Source organism: Schistocerca americana, chromosome 3 (genome assembly GCF_021461395.2).
Source record: "Schistocerca americana isolate TAMUIC-IGC-003095 chromosome 3, iqSchAmer2.1, whole genome shotgun sequence".
In the NCBI taxonomy this organism is placed as follows: domain Eukaryota; kingdom Metazoa; phylum Arthropoda; class Insecta; order Orthoptera; family Acrididae; genus Schistocerca; species Schistocerca americana.
Window position 1 is genome coordinate 894,609,296 of NC_060121.1, and position 16,453 is coordinate 894,625,748.

The following is a 16,453-nucleotide window of genomic DNA, read 5'->3' on the forward strand; positions in this document are numbered from 1 at the left end:
CATGTTTTCAAACAATTACTATCCTCAATAAGGTGAGAATTGTAACAAGCTAGTTCTGTAAGTCATCATTACTCCCACCTTCACGAAGAAAAGCAAAACATTTACAACCTGATGATGAAAAGTATGCTTATCTGCTTAGAATGACATAGGAGCATTTTCAAACCAACATTTAACACGTCAGGTATACTGATCATTAGAACTGACACTTTCATGGTCTGCCAACAGGTGTAACAAAATAAACACAAAATATGTTTCAGGTATTAATTTACTAATGGCAGTATCATTCACAGTATGTGATGTGAATAAGTCACAAATCCTTTATAAGACTTAATCCTGTACCACTGGAAATGACATACAAATTTCATTATTTCTGTTAGATTGACAGAATTAAATTTTAAACAAGTTTTATTTTTTTTTACAGTGTAGTACAAAACCTAAAAGTAGCCTGTCAAACACGATAAAAAAATTCAATGACTTTTGTTTCAAAAGACTAGAAATATTTTGCACATGGCATGTACCATAAATCACTAGCAGCAGGAAGAATGCAGGTATGGCACAAATGGTGTCCACAGAATTTTTTCACAATGATTTCAATGAGGTGACAGTAAAAAGCCTCAAAAACATGATCTGATCACCAGCTGCTTTGTACATATTGAAGAGGAAACTTCTGGAGGACAAAGTTTTGTACAGAGAATATAATAATAACAGTAAATAATCATAATAATAGAGAGAACACACACTGTTTAATGAAATGCTAAAATTTGCACTAAATTTTGTGGGGAATGTTTTCTTTTTTGGGAGGGGGTAGGGACATGCACTCCAGAAATGCAAGGCAGATTTTTATTCTGTCGGCTAAGGACATAATGAAGGGAACAGAAGGATCTATTATTTAATTTTTGCAACTGGTAATTCAATAAACAAAAACCATATTGTTCGGACTGCCTGAGAACACTATCTCTGAATTTCTCATGCACACAATGTAATTGCACAAGACTGAGAGAAAACAAAAAATTCTCCACTTAAAATAAAATTACTTTCTCTTCATACAAAGAAAGCAAAAACTGTACAATGATGAACAACCTCACTCAGCATATAGTGTATAACATGAGAGGTGGAAACCCAAAAACAATTCAAAATTTAACTGTACAAAAAAATAAAAAAAATAAAAACTGATAACACTCTTCATATTAAAGGTTAAAAGTAACCTTAAAACTAGTTGTCCTTAAAACATGTATGTTACATTACTGGTGGTGACTCACTGTTGTTAAAGTAACAATAAAAATTTTCTACACACGTCAAAAAAACCAATGGTAACAGAATGGTGTAGAAGCCTATTCCTGATGAATAAAACATCCTTAATTCTGTACAGCAGCCCGTAAATGCAGTTCCAGCATATTACACGATTAAGAGGAACGAACGACTTTCGACAACAACTCTATTTCACTCAGGACTTCCTGCTTCCTCGCCACTTTGTCCAACTGGTCCTTTTCAAGTTGTTTGTCCTGCCCCTGGGAGATCTTCTCCTCGATAGCTTCGATCTCACGCAGCCTCTTCCTGAGGTTTTTCAACCTCTTGCCAGGATCTTTCATTGACGTGTCATTCTGCTGTGATGGTTCCCCCCCGCTTTTGGCTGTAGGACTATTCTGTGATGAATTCTTGGCAGTTTTAGCACTCTGAGATGGATTCTTACTACAAGAATTAGTCTGCGTCGTATTTTTAACTGGACTGTTGTTCTGTGTCACTTCTTTTCCTGGAGATAAGTGCATTTTCTCCATGCCTTCACTGACTTCATCTGTATTATCAGATTTCTTTTTTTTCTTTTTCTTCCTGGTAGATTTGGCTGCAACTAGAAAAAAAAGGAAGTGCTACAGTTATATTGCACAAAGAAAACTTGTAAGAGTAAAAAAAAAAAAAAAAAAACTGCAAACAGAATATCAAATAGGACAGAGAATGTAATAATACCCAAATTACACCATGATACAGGTGTAAGGAAAAAAGTAGATGCAAAGAAAACTGTTAAAGAAAACAGTATTAACAAGATAAATTTTGAAACTGCACACTGTTGTTAGGAGTGTGAGCAGGATTCGTGAATGCAATCTGTTCCACTCTCTAATTGTTTTATACAAATGAATACTTACCTATACTGTTTCCTTCACAATTAGTCCTAATATGTCAGTATAAACCAGAAATTTAACTCTCTTATAGTGCAATCCAATATGGTTCGCCTGTGTAGTATTTGTAAAGAACATGTGGCCAGAAATTTTCCCTCCTGTGCTGCAATGGTTCCCTGCCTAGTTCACCTGTCACGCCAATGGGACCACTTACCCACCTACAGTCACTGCACGAGTATCTAACAGCATATCATTGAAGCATTTATAATTAGTTCACTACTTCACTTAATACAGACCTCAACAACCTGCTCCACACTGTGGCATTAGTTTCAGTTGTAAATATTTGTCATGTATTATTGTTTTTCTGACATGTTCTACATCCTGGAGAACCTCCTCGCTAAGGATGAATTGGAATGAAAGTAAATCTAATCTAATCTAAACAATGGCATTAATGTGAATTCTCTTGTATCTTTGCAACTACTTTTCAATATTTGTCCATGAAACAGATATTTGTATGCTGAGCACACTGCATTTCTATCTCTTAGAGTAAAATTTATATTGTCGCCTGTGTTTTAAATCCAAATAAACTGATTTCACAAAACTGTGAACGTTAATTAAATAAAGTATTTTGTTCAGAATGAAATTTTCACTTGAAGCAGAGTGTATGCTGATATGAGGAAAGAAGGGGGTATGATGGGATGAAAATGGAGTTAGGGGAAGGAATGTAGCAGGATGGAAAGTAGGGGAATGGGCTGAGAACAATTGGTAGGTGGACAACGAAAAGTACTTAGATTTGTGACAGGTCTCCCGATTGGGAGACAGTCTGTGACTACGAAGCGGCCAATGTTGTACCTGGAAAGAGGCTCAAGTAAGATTTACTGAAAGCTTACTTGCTGGCTCATGTGACATTTGGCCAGTAGACAGTCGCGACAGCTGGCCTGACTGTCGCAGCTGGCACACAAAAGCACAATCTGTGGAAAATTGTTTGACGAAAGTATGCCTGTTTGGAGTGCAGATGTTAGTTGTAATCAATGGGAGCTTTTCAGCGTGAAGGCACAACTCCTTCCATTATGTAACAAAGGAGTTATGTTATCTGTCCTCCACTTTGGTGATGTCTGCTATAGAGAAAAGGCACTCTGTGATTAAGTTCCTAGCAAGTGCCTCCGTAGCACGGCTGAGCTTTCAGTGTGGCCCAGGCTGGTAGGCTGTAATTCCAGATCCTGATGGGAGACCTGACTGCCCAGCACCAGAGCTATAATATGAAAACATGTGGAGTTTCTTGCAGGTCACAGCCTACCTGTCAGGGTGCTGTTGCACAAACCATCATGCAATTTACAGCAAATGTCATTACTCCTGAAATGCTCTTTAGGAAATAAGCAATGTAGGAATTGTTGATGAGGTGGAAGAACAGAGTGTAGCCTATTAAGTTCTGTGCAGATGATGCAGTTGTTGTTCAGGGAGGTGACTTTGTTAGTAACTCTCAACAAAATGTTGGAAGACTCTCAGATCATCAGTGTTTGATGCAAAACACCTGCAGCTGACCCTCAATATAAATAAATGTGAAGTAACGTATGAAAACAGGTGAAAGAATCTGGCACCATACAGCTAAACAATCGGCATTTGGCAACTGGAATCAGTTACAACCTTCGAGTAACTACGAATAGTTTCTGTGTTGAGTAATATATGGTGGAATGACTGTATAAAACTAGCATCTGGTGAAGACAGATGCCAGACTGAGTTTTTTGGAAACATCATGTTTTTCTTGTGGTCTTCGGTTCAAAGAAAGGTCTGAGGCAGCCCTCCGCACTAGTCTATCCTGTGCAAGCCTCTTTGTCTCTGAGTAACTACTGCAACCTACATTCACTTGAGCCTGCTTATTGCAGTTAAGCCTATATCTCGTTCGCAATTTTTATTCTCCTCTTCTCATATTACCCTCCATTAACAAAGTGACAATTGTATATGACGGTAGTATCTGTTCCCGAAAGAACACATACCGTGGATGACCATGCAGCTTTGCTAGAAATGAAATGATAATTAAATAGACATCCTAGCTGCAAACAGGCGTTGATATACTTCACTGGGGACATGTTGAAAATGTGTGCCCCGACCGGGACTCGAACCCGGGATTCCTTCATTCCTCAGTATGTGTCCAATCAACCGATCATCTATGTAGGTGAATTTGTGCCATAAATTTCTTTTCTTCTCAATCTGATTCAGTACCATCTCATTAATAATTTGATCTGCCATTCCAATCTTCAGCATTCTCCTGTAGCACCACATTTCCAAAGTTTCTACCATTTTCTGTCTTACCTGCTAATCATTCATGTTTTACTTCCATTCAAGGCTACACTCCATACAAATACCTTCAAGAAAAGGTATCTTAACACATTTTTATTTGATATCAACAAATTTATCATATTCAGAAATGCTTTTCTTCCTGCTCCCAACATGCATTTTATATGCCCTCTATTTCAGCCACTGTCAGTTATTTTGCTGCCAAAATAGCAGAACTCTCATGCTACTATTAGTGATTCATTTCTGAATCTAATTGTCCTAGCATCCTCTGATTTAATTTCACTACTGCCCACTACCCTTGTTTTGCTTCTGTGGAAGCTCATCTTATAACCTCTTTATGAAGATAGTATCCAGTCTGTTCAACTGATCTTCCAAATGCTTTGCCATATATGACAGAATTTCAATGCCACAAGCGAAGTTTTTATTTCTTCACCTCGAATTTTATTTCTTTTTCAAACTTCTGAACAGTCATAAGGGAGAGTAATTTGCACACTATACAAATGGCATCCACAAACATTGTTCAAGCAGTGTGTGAGCATTGCACATCTGTTTCCGGCCCATATCAAACTTACATTAATGGATCAGACAAAACAGTTACAAAGAAGAGTTGGATGATTCATTACAGGTATGTACAGTCTGTAAGAGAAATCAAACTAAAGATATTGTGTGTTGCCGAGAGTATTTACTCACAAAAGTCTTATAGTCGGCATTCCAAAATGAGTTAAGAGACATGTTACTTCCTCCAACATGCATCTTACGTGATATTCACAATATTAAAAGATAGTCACAAACATGAAAGTCCTGAGACTGGTTTGATGCAGCTCTCCATGCTACTCTATCCTGTGCAAGCTGCTTCATCTCCCAGTACCTACTGCAACCTACATCCTTCTGAATCTGCTTAGTGTATTCATCTCTTGGTCTCCCTCTACGATTTTCACCCTCCACACTACCCTCCGCAGATAGTGTACCAGCTGTGAATGAAATAGAAAAGGAGGCATCATGATACTACAGGGAAACACCTATTTTACGTTTTCATGTGCTCCAAAGTTCAGAACCGCAAAATTGAGGAAAATTCTGAATCAAGAAAAATGTTACCCCCCCCCCCCCCAAAATAAGAGCAAAACCCTATTTAATTGGCATATATGGTTAAAAATCTTAATCCTCGTTAACAGATTGTATAAAATCTGTATAATTGGAGGAAATTAAATGTACAATACAATGTCTATACAATAATTTGTGCCCTAAGGAATTTCATCATTCCTTAAAAAAATCACATATGTGTAACAACAAGTAAAAACTTGGCAAAAAGTTGAAATTGATATCAGCGTACAAGGTAATTGAGATATTTTCCAACTTACTATGATCACACATTTTTGACATATCTTTCCTTTGTGTTCACAAAGAAAAAAGCACAAACTGGTGAACATGGTGAATTAAACTGAAAACCATGAAGTATGGTGAAAGGTGTCGGAATCTAATATGTGGTGAGATTGGTTCCTTCTTTTAGCCAATGGCACTTCAAGTGGATCGAGTAGAATTCGCACCACTTTTTGCAATGGTGATATCACTAGTCGGATTTTGACCATCAACGTTTGCGAGTGCTTGTCAATTACCAATGTGTGAACTGTGTGTATTTTGATTATTCATTTCCTTCTTAGGGTGTGACGTGTGCACAGTGTGCCGTTTCAAAGCAACAATGTACTGAAAGTACACTGGAGAGCCAAAGAAACTGGTACACCTGCCTAATATCGTGTAGGACTCCCACAACCATGCACAAATGTTGCAACATGACGTGGCATGGACTCGACTAATGTCTCAAGTAGTGCTGGAGGGAACTGACATCACGAATCCTGCAGGGCTGTCCATAAATCCAAAAGAGTATGAGGGAGTGGAGATTTCTTCTGAAATGCACGTTGCAAGGCATCCCAGATATGTGCAATAATGTTAATGTCTGGGGAGTTTGGTGGCCTGTGGAAGCGTTTAAACTCAGTAGTGCATTCCTGGAACCACTCTGTAGCAATTCTGGACGTGTGGGGCATTGCATTGTCCGACTAGAATCGCCCAAGTCTGTTGGAATGCACTATGGACATGAATGGGTGAAGGTGACCAGATAGGATTCTTATATATGTGTCACCTGTCAAGAGTCACACAGAGGCATCAGGGGTCCCATATCACCCTGCTGACATGCTGGGTCCATGGATTCACCTACATCTACATCTTCATCTACATCCATACTCCACAAGCCACCTGACAGTGTGTGGCGGAGGGTACCTTGAGTACCTCTATCGGTTCTCCCTTCTATTCCAGTCTCGTATTGTTCGTGGAAAGAAGGATTGACGGTATGCCTCTGTGTGGGCTCTAATCTCTCTGATTTTATCCTCATGGTCTCTTTGCGAGATATACGTAGGAGGGAGCAATATACTGCTTGACTCCTCGGTGAAGGTATGTTCTCGAAACTTCAACAAAAGCCCATACCGAGCTACTGAGCGTCTCTCCTGCAGAGTCTTCCACTGGAGTTTATCTGTCATCTCAGTAACGCTTTCGCGATTACTAAATGATCCTGTAATGAAGCGTGCTGCTCTCCGTTGGATCTTCTCTATCTCTTCTATCAACCCTACCTGGTACGGATCCCACACTGCTGAGCAGTAGTCAAGCAGTGGGCGAACAAGCGTACTGTAGCCTACTTCCTTTGTTTTCGGATTGCATTTGCTTAGGATTCTTCCAATGAATCTCAGTCTGGCATCTGCTTTACCGACAATCAACTTTATATGATCATTCCATTTTAAATCACTCCTAATGCGCACTCCCAGATAATTTATGGAATTAACTGCTTCCAGTTGCTGACCTGCTATACTGTAGCTAAATGATATGGGATCTTTCTTTCTGTGTATTCGCAGCACATTACACTTGTCTACATGGAGATTCAATTGCCATTCCCTGCACCATGTGTCAATTCGCTGCATATCCTCCTGCATTTCAGTAGAATTTTCCATTGTTACAACCTCTCGATATACCACAGCATCATCCGCAAAAAGCCTCAGTGAACTTCCAATGTCATCCACAAGGTCATTTATGTATATTGTTAATAGCAACAATCCTACGACACTCCCCTGGGGCACACCTGAAATCACTCTTACCTCGGAAGACTTCTCTCCATTGAGAATGATATGTGGTCGTCTCCATACATGTACATGTCCATCCGCTCGATACAATTTGAAACAAGACTCGTCTGACCAAGCAACATGTTTCCAGTCTCAACAGTCCAATGTCGGTGTTGATGGGCCCAGATGAGGTGTAAAGCTTTGTGTAGTGCAGTCATGAAGTGTGCATGAGTGGGCCTTTGGCTCTGAAAGCACATATTGATGATGTTTCATTAAATGGTTCATACATTGACACTTGATGATGACCCAGCTTTGAAATCTGCAGCAATTTGCAGAAGGGTTGCACTTCTGTCATGTTGAACACTACTCTCCAGTTGTAATTGGTCCCATTCTTGCAAGATCTTTTTCTGGCTGCAGTGATATCGGAGATTTGGTGTTCTACTGGATTCCTGATGTTCACAGTATACTTGTGCAATGGTCATATGGGAAAATCTCTACTTCTTCGCTACCTTGGAGATGCTGTCCATCATCGCTTGTGCGACGATTACAATACCACATTCAAACTCAGTTAAATCTTGATAGCCTACCATTGTAGCAGCAGTAACCTATTTAACAAGTGAGCCAGACACTTGTTGTCTTATAGAGGCATGCCAACTGCAGTGCTGTATTGTGCCTGTTTACATATCTCCGCATTTGAAAATGCATACCTATATCAGTTTCTTTGGCACTTAAGTGTACATTGCAAGTATGTCACACTTATCATAATGTCAATTAATAAAGCATCTACAATGTAAGACTTCACGAGATTTTATGATATCTTATCTACAATACAAAATTCAGATGAATAAGCTGTAACGTAATGGATAACATCATGGCTAACAAATACTAACAAAGAGATAGAGGGGCTGGCCAGTACTTACCTCAGCTCAGTACAGCCGATAGATACACATAAAACCGAACTGAAAATTTACATTCCTAGCTTTCAGAACTTTGTTCCCTCATCAGGGAGGAGAGAGGGGAAAAAAGGGAAGAAGGGAAAGTGGATTCAGTTACTCACAACCCAACCTCTGACAACCATGCCTCCATCCTTGCTACCCTCCCTGTTGCTTCATAACCTGGGTTGTGAGTAACTGAATCCACTTTCCCTTCTTCCCTTTTTTCCCCTCTCTCCTCCCTGATGAAGGAACAAAGTTCCAAAAGCTAGGAATGTAAATTTTCAGTTCGGTTTTATGTGTATCTATCGGCTGTACTGAGCTGAGGTAAGTACTGGCCAGCCCCTCTATCTCTTTGTTAGTATTTGTTTCACATCTTATATGAGATTTTCCATTAATCATTAACATCATGGCTAATTGAGTTAGAGCTGCTTGTCCACGATAAATGGACTACTGTTGCGGTGGCTGTTCGGAATGGCCATGCCCGTGCATTACGACTGCCGAGGGTAGAGGAGAGGTGTTTTGAGTCTTAACAGAAAACACTGGCGGCACTTGTGGAAGTATTGCCTGTTTAAGTAAAACTTTCGTCGGACTGGAAATCACCTAACTTGTTGACATATTAATGCTTGAGAGTTTGACCTATAACTTATGTATTATTTATATATCAAAACAATGAAAAATGAATGTACAGCTTACCACACTATGAATTGAAAGTTTCAAACTGATTTTTGGAATCTATTTGCACATTGCATTTATTAAACGCAGACAACAGTAATGTTTACAAACTGTAATAATTGTGCTTGAAAGAACTGTCAAAATGATGTTCACGAAAGATCACTGTCATCTGTGTTTATTTCAAGATCACCACCACCCCCTAAGGGCGTAGTAATGATGATAACTTCATCGATGGCCATTTCATTATTCCATCTCATGTTCAGTACTCTTGCTCCAGCTGCAGCTCTTTCTTGCAGTAAGCTTGCCAGTCCTGTGCAGCAACTGACAGGAAAGCAGTATTAAAAATATTCTGTTATCTTTCCTTCAACATGTCACCAGCACAACTGGTCTCCCTGAAACTGTGTTTCATTTTGGCCTATGCCACTTTTGTCGGAATCAGATCACAGTTGTAGGGTGGTAAATTCACTACATTGTGGCCTCTGCTCTCAGCGATCTTATACATGATGTACACTTTCATGGTTATTGTAGGTAACAGTTCAGCCTTCTTCATAGCATCAATGCAGTTTATTTGTCCATCTTGCAACTGCTTTAACATCATAAACCTGAAATCATATTTATTACACATTCTGTCAAACTTTCTGCTGTGGTATGGTGCCTGTGGTGTACGTACTGTAAGACCTTCGGTACACACACCATCAGATTATTTGACTTGTCGCTCTAACGAAGTAGGCGAGTGTCAGCAATATGTCCCGTGGTCTTAACGTGGCATGTTTATCTTCTGCTGTTAGGTAGGACGATAGAAATGCCACTTGCACGCTTAGAGTAGCAGATTGACGGTGACCAGCTTTAAACAGAACTTGATTAATTTTCACACACATTTATTAAAATAATAAAAAACATAGATATTACGTAACTTGATTCTGGATGCTGTTTACAATTGACAATTTGAAGTTCCTTTGGTCTTGGTACGTTAATCTTATTCTCACATATCTCTGATACTTGACAAAAGTGTCTATACATTTATCTTCATGGCTATGTACAGGAATATGGTAATCTTATTAGGCACAGACTGAAACTTGACTATAGACTGGTACAGACAAATGCAGACTAATGTAGACTTACTAATCGGAGGTCTGTACATTCGTTATAATACCTCGTGTGTTCAGGTATCACTGCGCGAGTGTGATCCGCGAGGAGAAAAGGTTCTACGTTAGCAGCAATCTCATTGGCTGCGTTACATATTAATACGCGGATCGGCGGAAGCAGAATTTGGTCTGTCTCTAAGACAGCGCCATCTTGTAGTGCGGAGACGGACGAGCGCTGCGCCTGTGCTGTTGTGCTTATAGCGGGGCGCGCTCTATTAGGAAAGTTGTGTACGCGCTGACTATGCGGAACTATGTACACAACATCGCCTTATACAAACAATCACAGATATGAGTGGAATATTATGAACGGCTGCATCTGCACCCTTTTCGTCAAATTCACGAAAATCACAAGCTAGAGGAAACAGTTTCTTGCATCAAACTTCCCGACAAATGAAACTGTGTGCCAGATCGGGTTCCCAGGTTTGTGTTGTTGCCCAGCACACTTCGCTGTGGTATGAAAATGCATTCTAGTTTCTTCCGTCATGCTGCAATTACTTGCGGAATATATTTTTTCGTGGGGGTTTTCTCAAACTTGCAGAAGCTGTGTGTGTTCGGTACCAGTGTGAAAGTATCTCTGTTGGAAAGGAGAAGGTACAAATACAGATGGGCTGAAACAAATGTACTATTGGAAACCCTAAACACACATAATTGGCATCATCAGTCAAGGAACTGTGAAAGGAGTTTATGTATCAATTTGTTTCACCAGAAGGCAAAGTACAAGGGCAGTACAGATGTCTCTGATTTTAGATGACTTTCTAATGTTACTGTAAACATATATGCTTTACACTTGTGATAAAAGTACTAGATACTGCTTGAAAAAAATTGAAGAGCAATTAAAAGCCAGTCTGTACGATATTGCAGTGCCTCTGTTGATCTGATTACAATGCTAAGTTCCTGTGGACGTACATGTATGCATGCCCAAAGGAACAGGCACTGTGCCAACCACAGCTGTTATGAAACACATCAAATGAATTCACAATTGCGAGTAAGGACTACCATCAGCTGTAGAATGGAATGATGACAATGAAAATTTGTGGTGGACGGGGACTAAAACCCAGATTTCCCGCTTACCATAAGTGGTCACCTTACCATTTATCTATCTGTGCTGGAAAGGAACTTTGCATCATAATCAGAATAACAGAGGTACTGCAATACTGTATTTATCTGCTGGTACGACGCAGGCAACTTTCAAGTACATCTGACATACATGGGAATACACATAATGGGTGTTCAAGTACAGGATGTAGATGAATTGATGATGACATATGGAAGTTTGCATCTGGCCGTGAGTTGTGCACGGGTTGCCAAATGGTAAGATAACCAGTTGCAGTAAGTGGTAAACCCGGGTTCGAGACCTGGTCCGGCACAAATTTTCACTGTTGCCATTCCAGTAACCGCTGATGGTAGTCCTTAATTCATTTGAAAATGCACACTCTTGGTTAGATACCGCCCCAAATTTTTGTTTCCTGTTATCGAACACTTGATTATACAATAAACAAAAGAGATGTTTGATATTTGCATACAACATCCTCACAGTTTTTAATCTAACTGAAGGCCTCAATTTTAGTCAACTAAATAGTGTTTCCCAGTAACATCAATATGTAATCCTCTAATATGTTTTTCTGTTTTTTTATTTTTGTGTTTTGCCATGATTTTTAGTCATTAATAATAATGCAATAACAGTGATGACTACTCTGATTTTTAAGAATAACTGCACTTCTGTAACAAATACCTGCTGTGAGTTTTGAAATAAACTTGCCCAGTGACTTGAAGAAGTAAATTTGAGTAAGTTTTCCTTCTAATATAAACACCTCAGCAACTGCTTACAGAAGTTATTTGCTAGTGGACTTGAACCTTTTGTAACACTTCACATCTAGAGGCAGCTTGACATTGGCAGCACTCTGAGACAAATGAATGCCTTTCAAGTAGTGCCAATTTCCTCCGCTTCTGATAGCACTAGCAAAATCGTCGTTATCATGGCCAAACAGCAGGTTCCCTCATGCATGCTAATAGATACATTTTTTCAACTTAGCACTGTTACCACATTTTGGAACTTTGTTATGATTGTAATACAATATGTTATGTAATATTTGATGTTATTAAACATAACAGTCTTATAAGAGAACAGAGGATTAAATACATATTTGCCTGTTTATTTGTAAATGTATGGTGATTTCCAAGTGTGTACGGTTAGGCAGGAACCTAAGAAGACAGCTTAAATTGCTTCAAGTGAAACAATGAGGAATAACATTCATATACTTCCTTGTCACAAATATTCGCACACTGCACAACCACTAACATAATGCCCTAAAGAGTTCTTGCTCCTGTCACCAACTCATCCATAAACATCAACTTGGCGCTACAGCAATCAACAAATCGATACCCTCATTCCTGGTCCCACAGTGCTACCTCATCATGATTGTTTAATTTCCTGCAAAACATTGTGTGAAATGTAGTCCACCCATCATCACTTCATGGTGAAGCCAGATGTTTTGTTGGCAATGCTGTTGTGTATTATGTCAGCATTTCCTCTCTCATGTCTCCCCTCTCTGCAATGGTCTAAAATATTCCCCTAACTCCCCCCCCCCCTCATGGTGTGACCCGTATGTCTTCTGTGCCACACATAACCCGTTCAGTCACATAAAATGCCAATAGGAAGAAAACGATGAAATCGAGCGAGACGACAAGTAAGAGCACAGACCTGAGTAAACCTTACTAGGAAGAAAAGAAAAATTAGGGAATTTTTAGCATTGATCTGAAGAGTTTTTCAGAGGGACTATGAATTTATGATGTAGAATCACGGAAAATGTGAACTCAGAGAATCTAAAATCAAAGTTCCTTGCAGTTGCTTCACTACAGCAGGGTTACCTATTTCTATGTCATCCATGTGGGAGTCTGTGCGACACTCAAATGATGCCACGTTTGTATGATCCTCCTGCATAAATGATTTCTTAAACATGAAATTTACAAGGGCTTCCTTCTACTGTCTTCTATTGCCACCCCAGACCGGTCGACAAGTGACTGGATACAAGCCTTCGACTTCCTTAGTGATTTTACGTATGACCACAATTTTCTCATGTTCGGCAAGACCTTTCACTAAGGTATTATGGTGGAAGTAGTTGTATGCTTTGTTCATTGTTCTTCTTATGGATGCACGGATTTCTAACTAACTTTTGCCTGTTGACATTTGTGTGTACTTTTTTAAACAGAGTCCAACAATCTCAGTTTCCTCATTATTTTCTAAACCTGATTGTTACACCATGGTGTGTCTTTTCCATCCTTAATCCATTTACCCACCACATACCAAGTTTTGGAATAGTAAACCTACTTCAGATCCAATAATGCAGCATTGTCAGTGTCACGAGCCCATTCACCAGCTCAGACATTTATACAAAATGTTTGTTCACGAGGAAAATTACACAAGGCAAACTGGATTAATTTTGTAGGCACAGTAAAGGAACACATGTACGACACCTACGCACCCATTCGTTAGATTATAAATGCTATACAGGGTGTTTGGAAATTCCTGTTCCTTTTAGGACTTGTAGAGAGGAACAAGTTCGTAACATTCTGAACAAGAATCCATGTCCGCAAATGTACTGTTTCGTTCTACAACAGTTTCCATTTATAAGTGTAACACATCCATGTCTGCTAAGGGAAAGAAAAAAGCCTCAGAGTTGCTCATCCTGGTGAGCAATAGGGTAGACAGGATGCTGAGAACTACATCATATGGTCACCTGATACCACTTAATGCCTGCCTTGCAAAGTTTTAAATTAAGAGACTCATATAGAGGCACAGGAAGATCTGCTGAATATCCAATGAAGAGTGACGTGTTTCTTCACGGGATTATTTAGTCAGTGTGAGAGTGTTTTGGAAATGATCAGCTGGTTGGTTGATTGGGGGGAGGGGGGATAAGGGACCAAATAATGAGTGTCACCAGTCCCTCAGTCCAAGAGTGGTGCATATGGAAGTAGAGATGTACACTGTGAATGTTTTCTGATCTAGTTAGTAAAAGTCAGAAGGCAAAAAATGCAATTGACATCTTTTGTATTATCAATAGTAAAAGCAAGATCAGGGAAAAACGTATGTCAGCAGGTGGGTGTCCCTGGGGCTCTGGATGCGACAGGAAAGCCACCCCCCTAACCCCCCCCTCCCCCCGAACCATTACAGTCAAGAGCACCGATACCCAGAAAAACCATTTCATGGAGAAAACTGAGAACCAGTTCAACCATCTGTGAATCATCACCCAATATTAGAGGCAGTCCTCATACTTAGCACGGAGCCAAATGGAGGGGTATTTCACCGAGATACCTGTAAGGCTTCACAACCACACTATGGGGATGGCTCATTGGACAAAAGGGAGCTATGGGTTAACCTAGTATGACCGATACAGACACAACACAGAACTTTGGGTTCCTTCCGGAAGAAGCAGAAGGAACAGACCCATGCTGCAATAGTCTCCTTGATTTTGTGGAGTTTGTTAGATGAGGCAGTACCCACCAGATGATATTTCCCAGGTCGGCAAAGTGAACAGGGAGTGAGTAAGTGCTCCTCTAGCCAAATGGTCAGCCAATTCATGCGCTGGGATATGCACGTGAGTTGGGACCCAGATACAAAGACAACTGAGCAGGCAGCATGACGAAGGTCACAAATAGCGGAGACCAAACGGTGGCAAGAATAGCTTTGGTCAGTAGCTTAGAGACTGCTCATTGAGTCAGTACATATTAAAACACAGTCAAGGGAGGCTTGTTTAATAAAATGGAGGGCTCTGTTAACAGCTGTCAGCTCTGCTATAAACACACCACATGTTCCCAGCAGTGAATGGCATTCCATACTGGAAGGAGACATAAAAGCATAACCTGCCTGATCCACGTTTTTAGAGCCATCAGTGTAAAAGATTGTAGCACCACGAAACTGTTGTAGAACTTGGCGTAACATGTGCAAAAAGATCATAGGGGCGATCGAGACTTTAGTACCTTGGCAGAGACCGGTCCTACTCTGTGGCCTGGGTACCATCCAATGAGGGAATGCATGAGAAAACCTGGGGTGCACAATCCAAGGAGGGGAGTTGGGGATCTTGGTAGAGGGAAGCGAGGCGCTTTCCATCTGGAAGTCCCACCCGAAGGTAGGTGTCAGGAAGGCATTCTGTGCGTAAAGATAATGGGGATGATTAGGGAACTGTCGAATGGTGATTGGATAGGAGACCAAGAGCTCATACAGTCGAATCTGAAGGGGGAAGATACCCACTTCAGCAAAGAGACTGTCTACAGGAGTGGTCTGAAAGGCACCAGTGGCCATACACACAATTTATTTACAGTCTCTGTGTGTCTACAGAGATGCTGTCAATAGCAGCACAACTAACTGCCACAAATCCTATAATAAATTGTATGAAGGAGATTAAGTTATATGAAATGACAAGGGACTTCAGTATAGCTGTATAATAGATATGTGCTGAACATATTAATTTAAATGTCCTCAGATTGAGCCCACTGTATCACAACTATTACAGTGAACTTCTCATCAACTCTCTTTCTATAGCAGAAATATCATAATGCTAATTGCTGCAAAAGTAGAGGATTTTTTTGTATTACCTATTAACATAATCAGCAATTCTGGTCTTCTCTTCGCTTCTCAGAGTAGTTCATGGTCTCTGAATAACTATAAATTGTAACAAATTTCTCATTCAATATGGGTAACACGAAAGGGAACAAAACTGCACAACCACGCTTAATAACTAGAAAATGAGAATCTTAGGTATACTGCCAAACATCACTGCTAACCGCCCAAGCACTCATATTGCAAGCACAAAACGCATGAGGTGCAGCAAACTGCTTGTTATTTCTAACCATTAGCAATCAATCACTGTGACTTGCTCACACATGAGCTATTGGTCACCCAAGGGAAGGATTGTGAGGGTGCCTTTACACACTTCAGTCTGTCAACATGCCTCATGGGGTCTTTTCAAACTAAGACTGAGCAGGTGCCCTGAGGAAAATGGAATAGTGATGTGTGGAGTCTGTTTGGAGACAAATGGGAGTCCATCCTGAACAAGGCAGAATGAAGTTGGCCACTATGCACCTATTATGGACAACAGTACAACCCCCCATCTCTGTGGGACATGGAGAATATGGGAGAACTAACACATGGAATGGTACCTCTATAAATGGCATCAGGTTCTCTTCACCAAAGAGTG

The 16,453-nt window shown here is 40.1% G+C and overlaps 1 protein-coding gene across 1 annotated transcript in view; it reads right to left on the reverse strand.

The window, feature by feature from the left end:
- Nucleotides 1-247: 247 nt before the first annotated feature.
- Nucleotides 248-16,453, reverse strand: part of LOC124605515 (partner of Y14 and mago) — a 35,381-nt gene continuing 19,175 nt past the window's right edge. The window contains exon 4 of the mRNA XM_047137257.1: nucleotides 248-1,846. Within this exon, the coding sequence (XP_046993213.1) occupies nucleotides 1,404-1,846 (443 nt within the window). The 3' untranslated portion in view covers nucleotides 248-1,403. The remainder of the gene's footprint in view (nucleotides 1,847-16,453) is intronic.